Here is a 21,127-nt window from a genome sequence, read left to right on the forward strand (position 1 = left end):
GTTCAAAATATAAAATATTCTGTTTCCATCAAGAAGAGGTACAGTCAAAAAGGCACTTTTCCCCTTCTATATCACAGTTCTTAAATTACAACTAGCTCAATTACTCAATTAAAATCAGATGGAAATACTGAAACAGTCTGAAAATTTTCATCTTCATTTAACAGAATATGGTATTTGCATCATATTACTATAACTGTAAGTATTGATACCAGTAATAAAGATGTTTTCACACCAATTTAGTTTTTTTTTTTTTTTCCTTTTGATAATTTGACATGAGCCTGTACAAACTGTAAAGATAAGACAAATCAATCAGACTCCTTGATCTCCAATCCAGGTCACTAAACTAGCAACTTTAGATAAAAAGGACATTTTGTATATCTTTACTTCATTCTCTCCTCTACATTTTTATCATGTGGAATTGTGGATGGTTGATTAGGGTTAGGAATGTTCATTAAAACTGTTCCCTTACCTTTGTGATCTATGGAGTTTTCTGTTGGTTGTGGCCACCCATGTGCTAACCTGTCTCTCCCTTGGTCTCTCTTGCTTGTCCTTCTCCTCTAAGTCATGTTTCTATAAATAAAAAAATATGAATATTAATAAAAATTTCCAATGGATCCCTTTGAATTCAAGTAAAATGATCAATATGTAATTGGTCCGTTAACAAATATCTAAACTCTCTTTTGTTTAGGGTCATCAAATCATTGCATGCACAAATGCTAAAAAGCATGCCCGAAGTATTTGGCATAAAACAAGAGATTTTTTGTGCAAGAAATGTTCATACATTTTGCCAAACGCCCTGATTCACTAAAGATTCATACTACAAAAGAATTTCATACTGCCTTTAAATACATTAATTAAATGTCCATATCAATAAACTTGCAAAATCAGAAAAGTTTCTTGTAGCAAAAGTGCCATCATTCACAAGTTGCAAAAGTTGCATTAAAGGTAAAGACCAGTATTGGAAACGCCCAAATTTAAAAAAATGAAATGGAAGCTCTTATTACCAATCGTGTAAAAAAGAATATGTTTTGAATAATAAATGATGATAAAAATGTTGACGGGAAACCGCCTACTAATTGATATATTTGGTAAATTAGTGTATCTCTTGCCTGTTGAGAGATACAAATGCACGTGTCACGCACGTGTGTGTAGTCCCATATACATCTTTCTGAGTACAGTGATTCTAACTTTATGAAGACTTGGCCAAATTTCTTATCATTTTGATGATTCCAGAACCTTGCAGTACATATATGCTAGATGATCAACCTTTTCTGATCGATTTCACAATGTTTCTTTCACAATGCAATCGCATGACCATAACTGGTCTTTAGCTTTAATGGTTAATATCCCACCGCTGCCACCCCTTATGCAGCTCTTCTTCAGTAAATTGGAAGCACTTCCTTTGATCTTTTCTCTACAAAAACTCATACAATGTGCAAATGTGTCTGGAAAATCAGTTAATAGAAAGTTTCCCAAGTGTTGCCAATTTGCAGATTTTAAGGCTTATTTTCCATTTTCAAAATTCATTGTATCAAGTGACATTTGCTTTGGCAACCATTATTGACACATGTTGTGCATAAATTTGCTCTTTGTCTGTGCTGATAGGAATTAATCAAAAGATAACTTGCCAAACAATAAAGCATTGGATTCTGTCTTTAATGGGCTACAGGGATATTATGAGTAAACTTTCCTCAAGACCCAAGTCAGAAACCAAGGAGAAAGAGCACTACCAATAGAAGGCTAAACATTTATAACAGCACAAGAAACAGAAATAGGCAAGTAAGTAATTATACAACAGTGAATTATTTACATGCAATCCTGAAGGGGTCAAAACAGAGAGTTTCATAACCTAATCATTCTGTATCAGCCAAGTGAGAAACACAAAGCAACGTCATTGATGAGGTAAGGTTTGATACTTACAGATAGTTTATTCACAATTGATCCACTTCTCTTTGATGAGGGAGTTGCTGTTCTGTCACTCAAAACAGAGGGAGACCTAAATGATGCAACAGATGAATATTTCAATTATAAGAGTTATGAGGGAAAAAATATGTTTCTCTTCATTTGCTGGATATATAATATAGATATTTTTCACAGATCTTGAAAAATGTGTAAATATTAACAGGGATACTAAAACACAGGGAAAGTTGTATAATACATGTATGTACAGCAAACAGGAGATGAATATTATTAGCACACTTCATCTGCTTATCACTGTACTCAAGAGTAACTAATACATGTATGTCCAGATGCTTGAAAAATCCTGAAGTGTTTTCTGACAATCAGATATACATGTACATAAATGTATCCATACAATTAGCTAGTAACATACCATCAAATTAATCAGTGATTACAATTAAAAGTACAATCCTGAAGTTAGTAGATATTATCAGAGCATAGAAACTATAGATTACATGTAATATTTTCTGATAAGTGAAAAAGCAATTGGATAAATAAATACAGTTCCAACGCTGCATAAAGGCCGAAACTTGAAAATAGAAGGAAATGTTTGGGGCATTCAGTGCAATTTTAAGAATTACAACTTTTATGTTATTTCTCAATAACATAAACTCATTGCTGAGGACTCTGTGGAGGTGACAGCCTGTAAACAGAAAGCACATATCGAGGGGTCAGTGACACAAAGACATTTTGAGAAAAAGTCTTCATGTGTCACTGAGCACCTAGGCCTTAAGGAGTTTAGTCTATGTTTCACTAGCCATTGACTTCAATAGGGTGTTGGGGAAGTTAAGTCTTTGTGTATCCTGGAAAGTCCACATTTTTCTGAACATTATGATATCAAATACTCATTTTGGGAAAATATGGAGTTACGTCTTGGTCTCGCTGAACCCTCAATATGCTAAGCTCAATCTCTCACCTTTGCAGTTTCCCTGGTGTGTCCCCTCTACCGTCCTCATGTTTGCCCTGTATTGAAACACTGTCTTGAATATCAGCCACTGTGTGTGAAGAGAGCAAGCAAAATGATGAAAATCAGACACTGCAGAGTAATGTTATCACAAGGATTTTATAGCCATCATGGTATATAAAATGTTACTGCTCACCTAACCAAAAGTTCACTTTATAATCCAGCCCCTTCTTTTATTTCTTCTCATCTTCATCCCTCTTCAACTACACATACTGGGGAGTGTTTCACGAAGACTAAGATCGACTTTAAGTTGGACTCAACTATGGCAGGCCATTCATGCCACTGGTTGCTCTCACCATTATCATCTTTAGATACATTTTTCCTACAATAATGAACTATCAAAAAATGTAAGTTCTGTAGATTTGTGACCTTGATTTGTAAGTCCCTTGAAAGACAAATGCCAGTAAATGGTGAGAGAAAACAATGGCATGAATGGCCTGCCATAGTTAAGTCCAACTTAAAGTCAATCTTAGTCTTTATGAAACACCCCCAGGTCTCTGTTCTTCTGTTTCCACAAAGCTTAAAGAACCCAGAACAAAGAGCAGTTGGAGTGACAGAGAATGCACTGCTGCTGTACCCTGACTTTGGAACCCCTTCCCCACTTATCGCTATTATGCTGATGCTCAAGGCCACCTTAATATTATTACCACGGTTATAGTCGAGCCATCAGAGTAACTGCACAATTAGAATACTAAAAACTGTCAGGTACAGATCTGGATGGACTGTGGCAAATGTAGATGAAACATCAAGCCAGAAGGAATCATTGCCGGGTCTGGATTTTAGCCCCAAACCTTGTGATCTACTACAGTCTGGTGATGTATCCACAAAACCACAGCACCTCTGTGCTACAACAAACTTCAAAATGTCCGTCGTTATTTCTTACATTTATCAGCAGCCTCTAAGAACGAACTGGCGGAATCCTCGGCCTTAGGTGACAAAGGACTTTGGTCAACTGAACTGTGACCCATCGCCGACGCCGCTCGGTTGACGGTGCTGTTTGCCGACAGACGACGCAGCGTTCTCGTAAATCCTGAGTTTTGAGTGGAAAGCAGACCCCTTGCAGGAGAGCGAGATTTCTGAGAAAAAAAATACAACATAAATAGAATGAATTAAATGTTGTAGAATAATGAGTTTTAAAGCCCCACTGCACTACTTATAGCTACTTGCGCCCTCTATATAACAAACAATTCCTAATCGGTGACCATTGGTCCCCCATAGTCCCCTTTTTCTTACATGTATGTTAATTGAGAGCTGATTTGATGAGATTACTACCTGTCAGTGACCATGCAGGGAGGTCTAATTCCTCCTGGCCAAAATAGTGCAGAGGGGCTTTAATGTTAATGGAGAAAATGATATGGGTCTTTGTCAGGGTGGCGAACCAATTACCTTTGTTATTGAGATCCTTACTAATAACTAAACTCATGGGTCAGTATTCATAATTATGACTTTTACAAAGGTTAAAGGTGAACTTCAAAGAAAATCACAAATATGTCAACTAATGTATCACTAGAAACTGGTAAGCTAACAGATAGCCATCGTACAAGTTTTAGGTCAACTACATATCGGGTGATTTATAAAAATACAAATACAACCACCTCCAGTAGCAGCTGGGATATGCGAGAGATTCGCCGGAAAAATAACGATGTTTTTAATGACGTCACTATATGGACCAACACTGCCCAAGCAGACGACATTCCATAGAGAATGAACATAATTGCAAAGCTATTATTTCTCAAATTATAATGAGTTTAGTGTATATAAATGTAATGGCATGTCAAACCATTCAAAGGGGGATATGACCCGATTCCGATAACTAAAATCTTTTGCTTGTAAATACGAAGGATATGTGTTAATTAACGATCAAAGAAACCAGACTTTCGAATTGAAAACCCCCCGGAATGATATCAGGACGGCATTTGTTCCCTCTTGAAACGCCGAACATACCGCGCTGTGTGCAGCTGAATATTCAATACCGTCTTATTTTGTTTACAAGCGACAAATTCCTTTATTTTTGTATCGCTGCATTTGTCATCAAAATAAAACCGTGTGCGGGGTTTAGAGTGAGGCAATAGATTATAATTTTAGCCTGACGGTAGTGAAGTAAGAGAAAGAACTCAAGAGAAGATGTAAACACAGGCACTGAAAATGTGTGTGATGTCATGGGACATCGTCTGCTTGTGCAAATCGTGTCCATACAGTGATCTCACACATCTCAGGAGCGTTCGGAGAGCTCTTCAGGTGCTATGCCGGGGCTGTATTTAAGCGTTTTATAATTTATAATAATAATCACCTCAAATGTTTCCAAGCATTGAAGTTTGATAACCTTGTCGAATCACAGTTTCAACTTTGCAATAATGAAATTAAGTTAGTTTTTAAAATCAATGAACATCAACTTTAAAACGGATTGAATTATAGTCCTTTGATTTACAATATCAGCAAAAGATTTCACCGTAACTAAATACATTTTTAGGGTAAAATTTTTTCTTAGAATAAATAACATTATCAACAATTCTACAGACAAAAGTTTTATGTGCAATGTCTTAAGACATTAACTGTAAGCAGAAAGACATTCATCACAAGTGAGTTAATATTAGTGATCGCATTAACAAAAAATAAACAAGAACTGTTCGAAAAATAGGAAACTGCTTTTGAGATTAAGGGACATTTTTTTCTAACAATTGTTTAAGCAAAAAATGTAATGTGAAATGTCAGAGAAAAATACCCCTAAAAGAAACATTGAACACAATTCAGTTAATATAAGTGATAAGGTTAAAACACAAATAACAAGAGTTCTTAGATGAAAGGGTGCATGCAAGCAAACAAATTAAAGATAAACTTGAGTTCTGGTAAAAAAGAAAATGAATTTTCACAGAATCTAATAAAACTTACACCGAATGTTCAAGATTACAAATAAATGTCATGTGCCAAACAATTTTGGAAGAAATGTAACTGGCTGAGTAATGAGCATAGAAAGATAAGGAAATCAGGTATAGTACTAGCCCCGACACCATGTGTGTTGTCCCATATACATCTTTCTGTGTAAGTGATTGTTACTTTACCAAGACATTGCCAAATTTATGATGATTTTGATGACTCCAGAACCTTGCATTACACACCATTACTTACATGCTATATGATCAACTTTTCTGATCCATTCCACACCTTTTCTTTCACAATGCAATCGCATTACCAGAACTCAAGTTTAGCTTTAAGAGAAATTTCAGACCAAGACTATTTGACTGATCACGTATAAATCACCATAATCATCATAAATCCAACCCATTAGCAATTTAATGTTGTCAGATGCATGCAATAAAAACTAATCTTAAAAAGAAAAGGATGTGTTTTCCCAACCGCAAGAAGCACACAATAAAACATTTATTGGTAGACATGCTAAAGAGAAGTGTACATATAATGTGCAAAGTCCTGCATTTATGGTCTAACAGATCATCAAAACAAAGACAACATGTACATGTTACAACCCAACACACACTTTTTTGCACTTGGCACACTTGTTTTCTTTGTTTCCCTTTTCAGAGTTTGAAACAAAACACAATGTCAATCAAAATGGCCGGCCTTCTCATAATCATAGGAAGTTGTGACCATGAATGAAATTGTACGCACTTGAATAACCTAAAAATATGCTTTTTTTCCTTCTAAATCTTGCCAAATGCAACATATTTATTTCCAAACTAGCTGAATGATGGTTAATCAAGTGTAACAATTCCTTTGCATTGTAATTTTCTCAACCTACCATAACAAACCATCAATTCTTAGCAAGCGAAAGAGGTTTCACATGCAAGAAATTGACAGTCTTGATTTTTTTTCCACACATCCTATACCACATATTCAATTGACAGGAAAACAAAGAACATCTAAATGAAAAAGATGACACAATTCTTAGCAAACAAAAGATGTTTTACATGCAAGAAATTGACAGTCTTTAATTTTTTCTAGAGAAAACATGCACACAAACAACGTGATAGTATTAGTTTCATGCGAATGACACACTAAATGTACTCTAGTTAGTACGAACACATTCACAGCATTTAAAACATGTTTTTACCTGGAATACACTAGGCAAGCCAGCCTGAGGAGGGGGCAGCAGGGGAGAGGGGTGGAGAAGGGAATGAGGTATAGTAATAATAATGACAATACTGTAAACATATAGTATGAGGGGAAAGTACATGCCACAAATATATATCACTAAAAAGGGAATGTTGTATAATGGTGACGAGAAATATATTATGATGGAGGATCAACATGCCACAGATATGACATTATATATTTATAGACTTGAAGCATTACATAAATGAGCAATGCATGCATGCACATGCTATCAAAACAAAACAAACTGAAGTCTTAACTTTTCATATATTTGAATTTGTAAGCGCTCTGGTACTTCTTGTTTTTAGCACTTCTAAATATTTAACATTATTATTATTGATATTAACTAGGACTCAATTTGTTGATCCATGATTCAGGCCGTGCAATTGAAGAACAATACAATGAGGAATAGGCAATGAAATATTACAAACATGCTAATAATCACGCAAGCTTTGCTTTAAGATATAAACTACTTATGCATTTATTCAACCTTTTAAAAAAGCTATCAACTGGAGGGAGACAAGATAGCTTGGTCAGTAGAAGCGCCGATGACCGAAGCCTTTGTTTTGTGTTAAAATGCTCCTCCCATGTGTCATACATGCAGGCTACATTACTTTAGAAAACACTCCGTCCACTCCCCGGCCCCCCCACTCAGGTTTCAAAATGACCGCATGCGTGTTGCCAAAATGTCCTTTTCGTAACAAAAGAAAAAGGTCGAGCCGTATTGACTTTACACACCGGACTTTTGCTGAAAAGGGGGGGTCCGGAAAAAGGCTCGTATACAAAAGAAAAAGGTCGAGCCGTATTGACTTTACACACCGGACTTTTGCTGAAAAGGGGGGGGGGGGGGGTCGGTTGGAACACGCATATGCGTACCCTAAATAACACTGAGTGGGGGGGGGGGCCGGGGTCCACTCCGTCTCTCGGAGAGGACATTAAATATCTATCAGCTGTGGCGCTAATATACATGTATTACACGTACTAAAGCAACATCGGCAAATATTGTAGATGGTCTAATTGACTACAAGAGGAAAGCGTGGGGCACTATAAGGAAGAGCAACATGATCATATGTGAACACAACATAATGATTCTTACCAGATGACCCGCACCCTCAGCTGATATGAACGCATTCCATCTCGTGTCCAATGCCTTATCTTTCCTCAGCCTCTGAATGGTGGTCTTACAAAATGATCTGTTCTCCATATCCCTACATAAGATATTAAGAACATACAATATGATAAAAATTGTAGAAATAAGTGAAATGCTAAGTTGCTATCAAACTCACAGTTTAACTGGATACTTTGCGCATACAAACATATAATTGGAATATGGTGCTTCTGTATATTTATGCTCCGGCAACTTTTCCTTCAGACTTTCATAACAGATTTTGGGGTTAGGTTAGGATTGCTTGGGTTTAGAGTATAGGGCTATGATTAGGTGCATTGTTTGGTCCAGGGTTGAAGATACTCGTAATAACATGGTGTATAATGGATGAACAGAGGGAGGAGAGGGAGGAGAGAGAGAAGATGAGAGAAGATGAGAGGGAGAGAGAGAGAGAAAGAGAGAGAAGATGAGAGAGAGAAGATGAGAGAGAGAGATAATATGAGAGAGAGAGAGAAGATGAGAGAGAGAGAGAAGATGAGAGAGAGAGAGAGAAGATGTGACAGAGAGAGTGTTGCTTTGTGGCCATTAAGGGCATAGTTGCCTTCTTGCACCTCCATCTGTTAACACACATAAAATGTTTTTCATACTGAAACGGTACTTTTTAGAGGTGACTTAGAAGTGATGCAGCCAATCATGTGTAAACAAGGCTTTAATAAAGAAGATTGGCTCCTACCTGTATTTGATCTTCCAGCATTTACTGATGGCTTCCATGGCGGCAGGGGGCTCTATCATCATGGCCTCCAAGATCCAATTCACTGCACACATCTGACGAAATATGGCTTTCCTGTATCGATCAAAACAAGATGGTCTTCCGTTAAAGACTTCTCATGTTAATGTCATCAGAACAAAACAAATGCCTGGATTGTACCTTATACAGTATTTATTCATCCTTGAAACTGATACAAGGATTTCGTCCAAGCACTGTAAAATTGTTCGACTGAACTTGCAGCACAACAGTGGCAATTTTCTTGCACAATACATCGATTTCTTTATCTTTTCCTGTGTCAACGAAAAGATAAGGATCTTCTGTTTAATGGCTACTGATATTAATGCCATCAGAACAACAAATATCTTCAATCAAACTTTATAAAATATTAATTTATGCCTAATTACCGCGACACATATTCTGTCTAAGCAAACCTATTAACCTTGTACATTAGATAGAAACTAGATGGAATTTTGACTGCGCGCAGTCGAAAATGATGCCTCCGCCATAGAGCAATTTAAACAAGTTTGGAGTTTAAATCTCCAGTGGTTCTTGAGATATCATGATAACAATCTCAATGTATGGAATTTCATAAGTTGACCTCTGTGACCCTTGACCTTTGACCTACGTGCTCCAAAATCTAATCAGATTGTCTTCCTATGGTGATACACACTATTATTAAGTTTGAAGTTTATTTCTCCAGTGGTTCTTGAGATATTATGATATGGTGATACATACTATCATTAAGTTTGAAGTGAAAATTCTCCAGTGGTTCTTGAGATATCACGATAACGATCTCAATGTATGGAATTTCATAAGTTGACCTCTGTGACCCTTGACCTTTGACCTACGTGCTCCAAAATCTAATCAGATTGTCTTCCTATGGTGATACACACTATCATTAAGTTTGAAGTTTAAATCTCCAGTGGTTCTTGAGATATTATGATAACAATCTCAATGTATGGAATTTCATAAGTTGACCTCTGTGACCCTTGACCTTTGACCTACGTGCTCCAAAATCTAATCAGATCGTCTTCCTATGGTGATACATACTATCCTTAAGTTTGAAGTTTTTACATCTCCAGTGGTTCTTGAGATATCATGATAACAATCTCAATGTATGGAATTTCATAAGTTGACCTCTGTGACCCTTGACCTTTGACATACGTGCTCCAAAATCTAATCAGATCGTCTTTCTATGGTGATACATACTATCCTTAAGTTTGAAGTTTAAATCTCAAATGGTTCTTGAGATATCGCGCTAACAAACTCAATACAAGGAATTTCATAAGTTGACCTCTGTGACCTGTGACCTTTGACCTACGTACTCCAAAATCTAATCAGATCGTCTTCCTATGGTGATAAATACTATTAACGAGTCTTAAGTTTAAATCTTAAATGGTTCTTGAGATATTGTGATAACGGTCAAACGGGACGGACGTACGGACGGACAACCCGAAAACATGATGCCTCCGGCACCACCTCCGGTGGCGGAGGCATAAAAAAGACCATATTATCATCATTATTGATCATCATTAACAAGCCTTACTTGTCCGTTTCATCTCCTTCCGGATCAATATTGATGTTGGTATGGCAGGGAGTGTAAGGGCGTGCCGGCTCCACCAGTCGCTTGTTCCGCCTCCTCTTGGTGGGTGACGATGCCCCGCTCAGGATGGACTTGGATGGTGTCGTTGCCATGGCAGTGGTCGTCATGGCAGCAGTGGAAAGACGAGTTGCATCACCCTGCTCTGTTGTCAGGTTGTCAGGGACTGTAGTACTTGCTGCATCGCTGTGTAGAGAATAAATGTTGGAAGCATTTGATACCTGGATAACTTACATTGTGTATCTACGATTTAATATGTATATGATATGAGTACAAACTTGTAATCAAAAGTTTTACCAATTTTCTGCTATTTACTCCCGAGCTGAGGCTTATAATATTTAAAAATTTATATCAATTTGTTGAGTGCATATTGTATATCAAATGCAGAGAGTGAATAAAAAGAAGGGGAGTGTAAAAGTTTGCTGATATAAAGAGGGCAAGTACCAAGGACGTCCAAAATAAATTTAGCAACATATACATCTTAACCTGAACCCTCAGGAAATAATTTGCAAATTGGCAACAACAAAAGAAATTTATAATGATAATATCTGAAATATCTAGTATATTATAAAACTGAATGAGATGCCTTGCTTCTTGGATATGAAGTCATCATAGCCCTTACATTGCGACTGCAAAATTCTTGAGGGGAGGGGGACACTATGTCACACCACCTTGTTTACCTACGATAATGACTATACTTACAATGCAAAAGACACCTCTTTTCTGCTCTCTGCCCCCTGAGCCATATAAACACTGAAATACAAACATAGAAACACATTAAACATGACAAACATACTTATCATCTTTAATGAACGATATTCACATTATAAAGTGAATGGTTAGAAGACAGGATTGTTAACTTGTTTCATTTTACTTCACAAAATTCAAATGTACATCAAGATACCATTAAGCTGAATAGCAAACATCTATTTCCAAATGACAATGACACAAGACAATTGTGCATGTTCAGAGGCTATGTTTACAGTACATGGTTGCACATGCATTGCAAGCTATTTTCATGTTATTGCTGGTGTAAGATTAGTGACCCTGCAACAATTCAACAACTTTGCAAACTCAAATCCTTGCAAAATTAAAGGCTTTAAAGCCTGTCTGCACTAGTTTGGCCAGGAGGGTCCAGACCTCCCTGCATGGTCACTGACAGGTGGTTATCTCATCAAATTAGCTCTCATTTAATATGAGAAAAAGGGGACCATGGGGGACCAACGGTCACCGCTTAGGCATTGTTTGCTATATAGAGGGCACAAGTAGCTATAAGTAGTGCAGTGTGGCTTTAAGCATACCTAAGACTTTCTTCTTTCTCCAGCTCTTCATCTGTCTCCTCTCCATCTGAGACCACGACAACAGCTGGTTGCCATTCTGTCTTCCTTTGTTCTTCTTTTCTCCTTCTCTCATTGTGTTCTGCATTCACCTATATCGGGAACAATCATTCAAAATTAAAATATAATCTATGAGAAATGTTGTGCAGGAACAATGTATGGTAAACGTTGGATAGGAATTATCATTAAAAATCAAAATAATATTGTCTATGAGAAATGTTGTACAGGAGCAATGTATGATAAATGTTGTACAGGAACAATCATTTGAAATCAAGATACCATCTACGGTACAAGAAATGTTGTATGGGAACAATGTATGATAAATGTTGTACTGGAACAATTGTTTGAAGAAAAAAATATATCATCTATGAGAAATGTTGTACGGAAACAATGCATAATAAATGTTGTACTGGAACAATATTAAAAATGAAAATAATATCATCTATGAGAAATGTTGTACAGGAACAATGATTTGAAATTAAAATATCATCTAGGAGAAATGTTGTACAAAAACAATCATTAAGAATCAAAATAATATCATCTATGAGAAATGTTGTACAGGAACAATCTATGAGAAATGTTATATGGGAACAATCATTCAAAATCAAAATAATATCATCTATGAGAAATGTATGTACTAAAATATGGCCTTGAGGACAGACGCAACTTCTACATTTAAACAATGATACTATATAAAATTCAAATAGAATATATATATTTTTTTTAATTAAAGAAATCATATCATCAGTTTGGAGCCTGAAGAGCATTAACTTTGCGTAAAATGATATGATTTTAATGCATCCTGGCTTTAAACAGACAGTATTGTTGGTCAAAATTAAGTACATATATATCAAACAATTTTTGTTTTAACTTTCTGGATGCAAATTAAATTTTTATGACAAAAAAGGAGAAACTTACCCTTAATTCCTCTTGCTCTCTGATCATTGTGAAGACCCCATGACCCAGTTTAGCACATTTTACCATCACTCTGGTAACAGAATAGGAAAAAAAATACTATTAGCTAAAGTCTCCATTTGCTTCAAGATTGCTTCGATATCATTGCCCAAGATCATGGTTAGGTATTGTGTTGCGCTAGCTGGGTCCTAATATAAGTTAGAAGTATTAATTTGGTTAGTGCAAGAAAAGTAACAAAGCATATAAATTAATAATAATTATTATAACAATGGCGGCTTCTTGTTAATGCACATGTCCATCATGCTGTGATGCTCCTGAAGCTACAACATTATTAACCCAATTATAGCCGAAGGGGCGAAATATGTACCGCACAAGCATATCTGGTACCCATTAACACCTGGGTGGAGAGTGGCAAATGCCGAGTGTCTTGCCAAAAGTTGTTAACGCCAGGCTGGGATTCAAACCCTCAACCCTTTGAGAGTCAGTCAAGTGAATGACCTACTATATACTACCACACTTCCATGTGCTGTACAACGGTACTCACCTGCCAGTAGACACCTCCTTATGAAGAGACTTATGGCTGTTGTTGTTCCTCCTGACCACAAACTTATACGGCTTGACCGCAGCAGGGTTCTCCTCCGCCCCATCTCCACCTTGACCATCTTTGCTCTGGTCATCCTCCTTCTCACTGGACACACCCTTTGACTTGGATGCAGATGAGTTCTGGAAAGAAACATAAAAATTTATTACAGGCAATTATTTAATTTATATATTATCAATTAACATGACATGATGATTCTATATGATTGAACAACCATCCTCTGAGAACGCTAAATAATTTTTTGTTAACTGCCCAAAAATAGCTAATGTTTACCATGACTAGTGTTTTGTTTGCTGAAATCCAGCTTGCTTCCCTTTGCACCAGAAACTGACAAACAATATATGCATTATGCATAATAATCATAATGAATATATATTTATAAAAGTGTGGTAACTTTACTACGATACAATTATTAACAAGTAGTGTACTCGCATTAAATAGGAGAAAAGAAAGGAGTTGAAAAAACCTCATCTTCAGGAGTAAGCCTCTTGTTCCAACTGATCTATGAACATTGTAAGCCACTGCTGGCTGGGTGACTTTAGTGGAGCTTTATATAGGTAAAATGATGACCACTGGGACCACTGATTTAAGGTTTTATTACTCATTTTGGTTCGTCCTTTAATATATAAAAACTGTAATTCATTAGAATCCTGCAAGGAGTAAACTTTGAAAAATCATATTTTCGCTGTTCCTTCATTTTCAGTATCAATTGCATGTGTCTGTTAGATTAAATATAAATTATACTCATTCATTTTGACCTGTTTCACTATTTATTAGAGAACAAACTAAGCGTATATTTATTTCAAGAGAGAATATGGATTAAGGGGGAAAGTTGATAGTACTTACATTCTGTTTGAGTTGACCTAGCGCCGAGAGAATTAGCTGTTTTTCATCCAGAACAACTGGTCCTCCTAAAACCTGATAAGGTTTATGATTTACAGAATTATAACCTTGTTCATTCAGCTGTTTTGTTCTTCGGGCATAATTATCATGAAAAACATCTTCCCTCGCCGGTGAGGCGCAGTTATAATGGCTGCCTGATCGTGCAAGAATTTGTAGACCTTGATGCGACTTCAGCGGCAGGGGCTTGGTATGGAGTACGCCATCCTCTTTCACCGCCAGAACTCCGGGGAAGTGTCCGCCCGCCGCCGCGGTACGGTAAATATCGTTGACGGCTTCATGCGACTTGACTGGAGCTGATTTCGACTGGGCGTACGAGTGCCCCTTCACAGGCATCGTTTTCGCGAAAACCATCAATCTGTCCCGACTATTTTATTTATTCCTTAATAAAGTATTACATGGTTATGTATTCATGATATCAATTTGAGATCCAACTTGAGTGGATGAGTTTCAAACAAACCTCGAAACCAGCTCCGAAAACGTCATAGACCGCGACCGGACGAGCGTTCGCTTGTTCGTCGCAGCTACAAATCTGTTGTTTCGTTGAAGAAATTATTGCTTGTTTTGATGATTCAGTTAATCTGGCTCACACTATATTCTTTCCAGTTTCTCCAAGGTTGATTAATTCCAAAATTAAGTTAGAATGACGATTGGTAGTTGATATAACGTCTTCTACGGATAATTAAATCATGACGAGTATCCCTTGAATTCCTCATTGAGCAGAATGAGGGGTAATACTTCTTCACGCTTGCCTACACATCACGGATGGGATAGGGTCTTTACCGTCTGTGTATTGTGATCTCTTCTAACTTTTCACCTCCCTCTCCTAGCATTAAACATACTCATAAATAGGTTACAAATCTTATAAAAATCACTTTCCAATACATTAGATTGCTTTCTTTAATATGTTTACATATTATTTCATCATAAGTAAGGAAGAATTTCGTAAAAATATATGTTTTGATATCAAATATTAACCTTGCGAGACCAGGGTTAAGGGAGGGTGAGCACTAGAAATACCAGCCGATTACCTGCCCGCTCTGTAGTTGCTATGTAACGCAGGTAAACTATTGTGCTGTTAACGTGTCTCGCACTGGTAATTTTTGGTGCTACAAACGGGTGCTACTGTGTAGGACCTCGGTTAATTGTTTACCTGGCTCACAAAGGGATGAAACGAGAAAGACACTTGCTTCTGTTGAGCACCTGTGGCCATTGTTGACGTATATAATAACACTTTAAGTAACTGTTTCTATTTATAGCGAGGAAAAGAATAGGAGAACGCTTTGCGGTCCGAGTATGTTAGAATAATCTGCGACATGAAATATATTATATCTTTCTTTGTTTTTTTTCCTTCTTTTTCTTCGTCTTCTTCTTCTTCTCCTCCTTCTTCTCCTCCTCCTCCTCCTCCTCCTCTTCTTCTTCTTCTTCTTCTTCTCCTTCTTCTTCTTCTTCTTCTTCTTCTTCTTTTTATTTTCTTCTTCTCCTTTTTACTTTCTTTCCCTTTCTCTCCGTTTTCTTTTTTTTCTTTCTTTCTCTCTTTTTGTCTTCTTGATAGTGTTTGGGGTAGATTTGGTTTACATGGGGCACATGACACCGGAGAATGAAATATAAAATCAAGTTATTATAGGCCTAGTTATCTTTTTTCAGAATCAAATCATCCGGATAAAGGCATTTCCAGTCGGGCCATGATCATCATGAACTGTGCGTTATTTTGATATTTACCCCTACCCTTGCTTTTTAAGGTTCTCTGTTCAAAATGCCCTGCCAAATGCTCCTAGGATTTCGCTTTGGATCGTTCACTTTAGGTCCGTAAAATGTATTATTTTGATGAGATAGATAAGCTGTATTAAAAAGTCATGGCATCTCACAAAGGTTTCGAAGGGGGGGGGGGGGGGGGGGGGGGGGGGTGTGAGTGTGCGAGGTATTGCGCGCATGATCGGAAATCTTTATTTTTCTTCAATCGTCCGAAATTCTCTGACAAGCCTCTAAATAAACATCCCTTCCTCCAAACAAACAAACGAACAGAGGTAATCTTCTTTTTACGTGAACGCTTTTTCTGACAAACAAGTAAAGATAAAAAATATAAATAAATACAAACATGTTCGCATGCACGCTTGTACCAGTCAAATTGTCTGACAATTCTTCCCCCCCCCCCCCCCCCCCACATCTTACGAGCCTGGCAAACCAGCGATGAACTTGACTTTGACTAAAGGGGAATTATAGAACTCCGCCATCAACGTTTAAAACGTGACCTAACGGGGCATTTAGATTTCAATGAGACACCTCCCCCCCCCCCCCCTCACATCGCCCCTATGGATGCATCCCTATCTCTTTCTCATTCTGTCATTCATTCTCTCTCTCTCTCTTTCTCTCTCTCTCTCCCTCTCAGAGCATATAAAACACTACATTTAAGAGTAGAAGATTTACCTATCACCCTCTCGGCTTATTTTTCTCTCGGTTTACCAATCATTATCATCCCTCGTCATTTCTATTATCCCGACTCCCTACCTTTCCTCCTCTTCTTCTTTCTCCTTCACCTCCTCTTCCTCCCTCCACCCCCTCTTCCTATGCTATCTTACCCCCCCCCCCCTCATTACTGTTCATCATCGCACGACTCTCGTTTAAGATACACCCCCCCCCCCGCCCCAACCTCAGTCGGATTCAGGTAACAGTCACCCCATTTTCTGGCAGCTCAGTAGTCTCTTTGCATATTCCTTACCGAATCTAGTTTTGATAAAATTAAATCGAAAGGGCTATTTGAAAAGAATGCTACATTACGCACTCTGTCACTAAAATAAAAAATAATGTAACAAATTGTCCTCGTATGCTTCATTCGCGTGGGAAACTCATGAACCCAAGTTTATATTCTGACAAGAGGCGTCAACCATCTTGGAAAATCGTGACTATACGCCTGTGGTTACCCGTCAGATAACAATCTCCATTTTCAATGTTGGATGTAAATGTTTAAACCTCGAACAAACCAAGGAGGTAGGAAGCTTATTGTGCGTGTGAAAGTCTCGATTCAAGGCTACGTCATACGCATCATTAGTGTCATGAGTCCTCTTCTTGTCTCCGAGCGAAGTGTCATGAAAAAAACATCTGCCCATTTTTTTCCCACACCATCGTGAACACTGGGTGCTTTGTTTCTGTCCCCTAAACATGAAAATTAGATCAAGCAGACGATAAACATTAAGTGACAAAATGGTAACAAGGTTTCCCGCCAAAATAATCATAAATGAAGAGGAAACGGGTAGATTTAGCTAGCGAGGACACAGCCATCATGGATGACAAAAATGACTTTGGCAATCATGAACACAAGCTTGGAATAATCTTCCCATAGCGGGCACACTACACTTGGATAGGCCGAAATAATAGATGTAGGTAACATCCTTATGTAGGGTAATAACATGCACCCGCCCCCTTGCCCTTTAGTTGCCAAAACGTAGATCGGTCGGCCGGAATTTTTTTCTCTCGCCCTCTTTGGGATGATATTTTCCAGTTTTGAATGCTTGGATATTTTTCTCTCTAAAAACGGTAAACAATTGATGAAGAAACACTAAGGAGAAACAGACCAGTGAAAATTTGGGCAAAGTCCGATTCAAAATCAGAAAATTTTGGATCGAAGTTGCATTCGATCAAACACATTATGGCAACTCTGTGACGTATCTTCCGAGTCCTCTCCCGTTTGCTCTCGACTAAAAGAAATTATAAATTTGTATGTTCTCAAGCCTTTTTCAATCACCCATGCACCTTATTATCATTGCACACATATGTTTTTACACGACCCCTGTATAATATATGACACAAATCTATTCCTTTATTGATTGATTGATTGATTTTTATTCGCCAAGCTTCCAACATACAACAATACACAAGAATAACAGATCAAAATTAAGTCAGCTTGAACAGGATAACCCACGAAAGCTCAAGAGCTTATTTTCAGTGGATATTTCAGTGGACATGAAATTCAGAGCAGAGGATTTAGTAAGAGAAAGGGACTGTCACAGTAAAGCAGGGGGTCGTGTAAAGGGATCAGTCATTAATTAAAAACGTTAATTCGAAGTTGAGAACAAATTAATTTTCAAAGCCAAGCATCGTCCATATGGTCATCACTGTCACGTCCTATGGCAGCTGTTTAAAGGTATCGGTCCAAACCTTTGTCAGTGCCAAATAGGATCCTCTTCCCAACCCCCTCTCCAGTCGTAAAGTTTTATGATACATTGTTGATTCATACTAATGACAGATAGAAATAAGGCTGGATACAGCCCACGGACCGGTATCCCACGGAACCGACGATGCCGAACTGTCTCTCTCGTGGGCTTTCTCGCCTCTTTTTTTGAGGGTTTACGAAACAGATTTTTTAAATTCATATATTCTATTTATCTATTTATTTGTTTATTTATTTATTCAAAATGCTCTATTGATGATTAAAAGATGATCGGGGCTGGTGGGCCGATTTAGATACTTGTATGCAATGGATAAATACATGTAACATCAGTAATGTGATATATTTCCCTTATGTATTTCTCTTTCTTTTCGGTCTCGTGTGATATCAGTCTTGTGGATCTCTTGGAACCGTCTTCTTTCTACATTTTCTTAATGCATTCCTGTGTTTCGACGGTCTCATGGGATTTCGGTGTTGTTGATTGTTGGTCTTTTGGGATATTTCCAATAAGGATGCGACTTAATTAATCTTGAGGTAACGAGAGTCACGATCGCCTTCCGTCGCCCCCCCCCCCCCCTCTCTCTCTCTCTCTCTCTCTCTCTCTCTCTCCCTCTCATTCTCTCTCTCTCTCTCTCTCTCTCTCTCTCTCCTACTCATATAATCTGGTTTTTTTTCTCTCTACCTATCTCTTATTTACATCCTCCTATTTGTTTTTATTTCTGTGATTGTTTGTGCTTGTTTTATACCCATTTCCAGCCATTATAAACGTTATTCCTGATGATTTGATGGAAGTATAATCAGTAAACCTCTATTGTGAATTTTTTCTCTCTCTTTTTCTTAACTTTTGCAACATCTTTCATAATATTGGGCATACACTGCAAGGCACAATACCATAAAGTGTTATTCAATCAATTTCTTAAACTGCTATACAACAACATTATAGAATAAATAGATTATAATAGTTCTGTATTTTACCTGTTTTATATGTTATTTTTTGACATTTCGTTTAATAATCATTAAACCTATATTTCAGTTAAGTTTCATAAAACAATCATCAACTGTTTGACGCAAGACTGAAAAGAAAAATATCAGGACGCCTTGAATTGCGTATAAAAACATTTTATTTCAATCATACAGCAGTATCATAACAGTATCATATCATCTCATAATAAACAAAACGACCATTCTCCGCATAATATTAATACATAATTATAATTATAAAAAATAAAATTCCATTTGAAATGGATAGAGCACCATATTGATAATGTTACGGACAATCATACAAGTATTTGAAACAAACCGAAACAAAAACACAAAGGGTTGGTGCTGATGTCCTAATAAAATGGCAATTAAATTAAACAAAAACGCGTACTTTTTAAGACGTCCATGACTATAAAAATAATGAAACATAAACTCATTCAATTCATGCATGAAAGGCATCATCTTTTGAAATATGTCTATTTTAAATTTACCTATTGCATAACCCGATAATCCGAACATTATTTTCTAAGAACATTACAGTCTGCCGGTAGGATATGAAATTTGCCCGCATTTCTTTTCTTTTTCGGGGGGGGGGGGGATTGGCATGATTTATCCGATAAGCATAATAATTTCTTCGTGTTTCTCAAGCAAGCATATGCTGCGTAATGTCAAAATGATTGCTTATCGCCAAGAAGTATACATGGAAGTGCTGACATCCGTCTACTTTTGGCGAGGATTCAACAGAGAATCTCTAGTATTGTAGACAGGGGCGCATCCTGAATGTCAGAATTATGTGGGAGGGGGTGAAATAATTTCCCCCGGTACGACATTTCCCCCTATAATATGCCTTTCCGAAGTACATTTCTACCCCAGAGACTATGTGACGTAGGAAGGGTGACGAAATTTGTAGTTTCAACCAGCCACCTTATTTTTAACTTGGAAATGGGGAGATAATGGTCGAAATCAAAACATTAAAAGTAACGTAGACCCCCCCCCCCTCCCTTAAGCCCATGTCTGCAAATCAGTACCCAGGTTATTTTAGCAACCCCCATACTTATCTTCTAGTCCTTCACGACACGAATCTCCCACAAAGTAGTGCAGGGGGTGGGGGGGGGGGGGGGGCTCTTACCCAAATTGAATGACGAACATTGAAAGGGAACGTGGGAATATAAACCCTTCTCTTATATTACCCCCGGACGTTTAGCCCCATAGCATTTTCATCTTTCCATCCACCTACACGCACCTCTCCACCCCACTGCAACGACGATCAGCGCCCCTCTCCCATCGGGCCATCATTTAACCTACGATACGCTACGCCATACACTGACTACACACGCCAAACGTGACAGACATGCAGTTAATCCGTGTCTGTGCATCATTCTTGGAAAGATTTGCGCAAATCAAAGTCTAGACAAAGTGCATCATTGATTCTTATCACATCAAAGACCTTTATCATTTAACCAGCTGGATGACACTCTCAAAAAGAAGGATGGAGATAAGAGGATGCGTCATTCGTTTGGAACCAAGATAAAAACGGTTCATCGCTAACCAAGTTTAAATTACATCTAAAGCATAACCGCCTTAAATGTTAACCTATATTGTGTACTCAGGTTTACATCATAATATCTGTAGATGTTCAATAGATTATTATATGCGTATCCCATGTACAATTGAATAAAAGCAGTTTTATCTTGACCTCGTTCTCAAACATTGATTATTCTGTT

The 21,127-nt window shown here is 37.5% G+C and overlaps 1 protein-coding gene across 2 annotated transcripts; it reads right to left on the reverse strand.

The window, feature by feature from the left end:
• Positions 1 to 441: 441 nt before the first annotated feature.
• Positions 442 to 14,993, reverse strand: LOC115928269 (coiled-coil domain-containing protein 60-like). 2 transcript variants are annotated; one of them, XM_030995334.1, is made up of 13 exons: positions 14,204 to 14,993; positions 13,301 to 13,479; positions 12,760 to 12,829; positions 11,806 to 11,933; positions 11,207 to 11,257; positions 10,451 to 10,690; positions 8,869 to 8,979; positions 8,127 to 8,238; positions 6,990 to 7,013; positions 3,807 to 3,999; positions 2,876 to 2,954; positions 1,921 to 1,996; positions 442 to 570 (listed from the first exon to the last, which is right to left on the reverse strand). In XM_030995334.1, the coding sequence occupies exons 1-13, from the start codon at positions 14,609 to 14,611 to the stop codon at positions 466 to 468; spliced, it is 1,776 nt and encodes a 591-aa protein (XP_030851194.1). In that variant the 5' UTR covers positions 14,612 to 14,993; the 3' UTR covers positions 442 to 465. The 2 variants fall into 2 exon arrangements, with proteins under 2 accessions (XP_030851194.1, XP_030851195.1); XM_030995335.1 differs by lacking the exon at positions 6,990 to 7,013.
• Between the last annotated feature and the right edge of the window lie 6,134 nt (positions 14,994 to 21,127).

The sequence above is a fragment of the Strongylocentrotus purpuratus genome, unplaced genomic scaffold (genome assembly GCF_000002235.5).
Source record: "Strongylocentrotus purpuratus isolate Spur 01 unplaced genomic scaffold, Spur_5.0 spur5_scaffold_21, whole genome shotgun sequence".
NCBI classification, from domain to species: domain Eukaryota; kingdom Metazoa; phylum Echinodermata; class Echinoidea; order Camarodonta; family Strongylocentrotidae; genus Strongylocentrotus; species Strongylocentrotus purpuratus.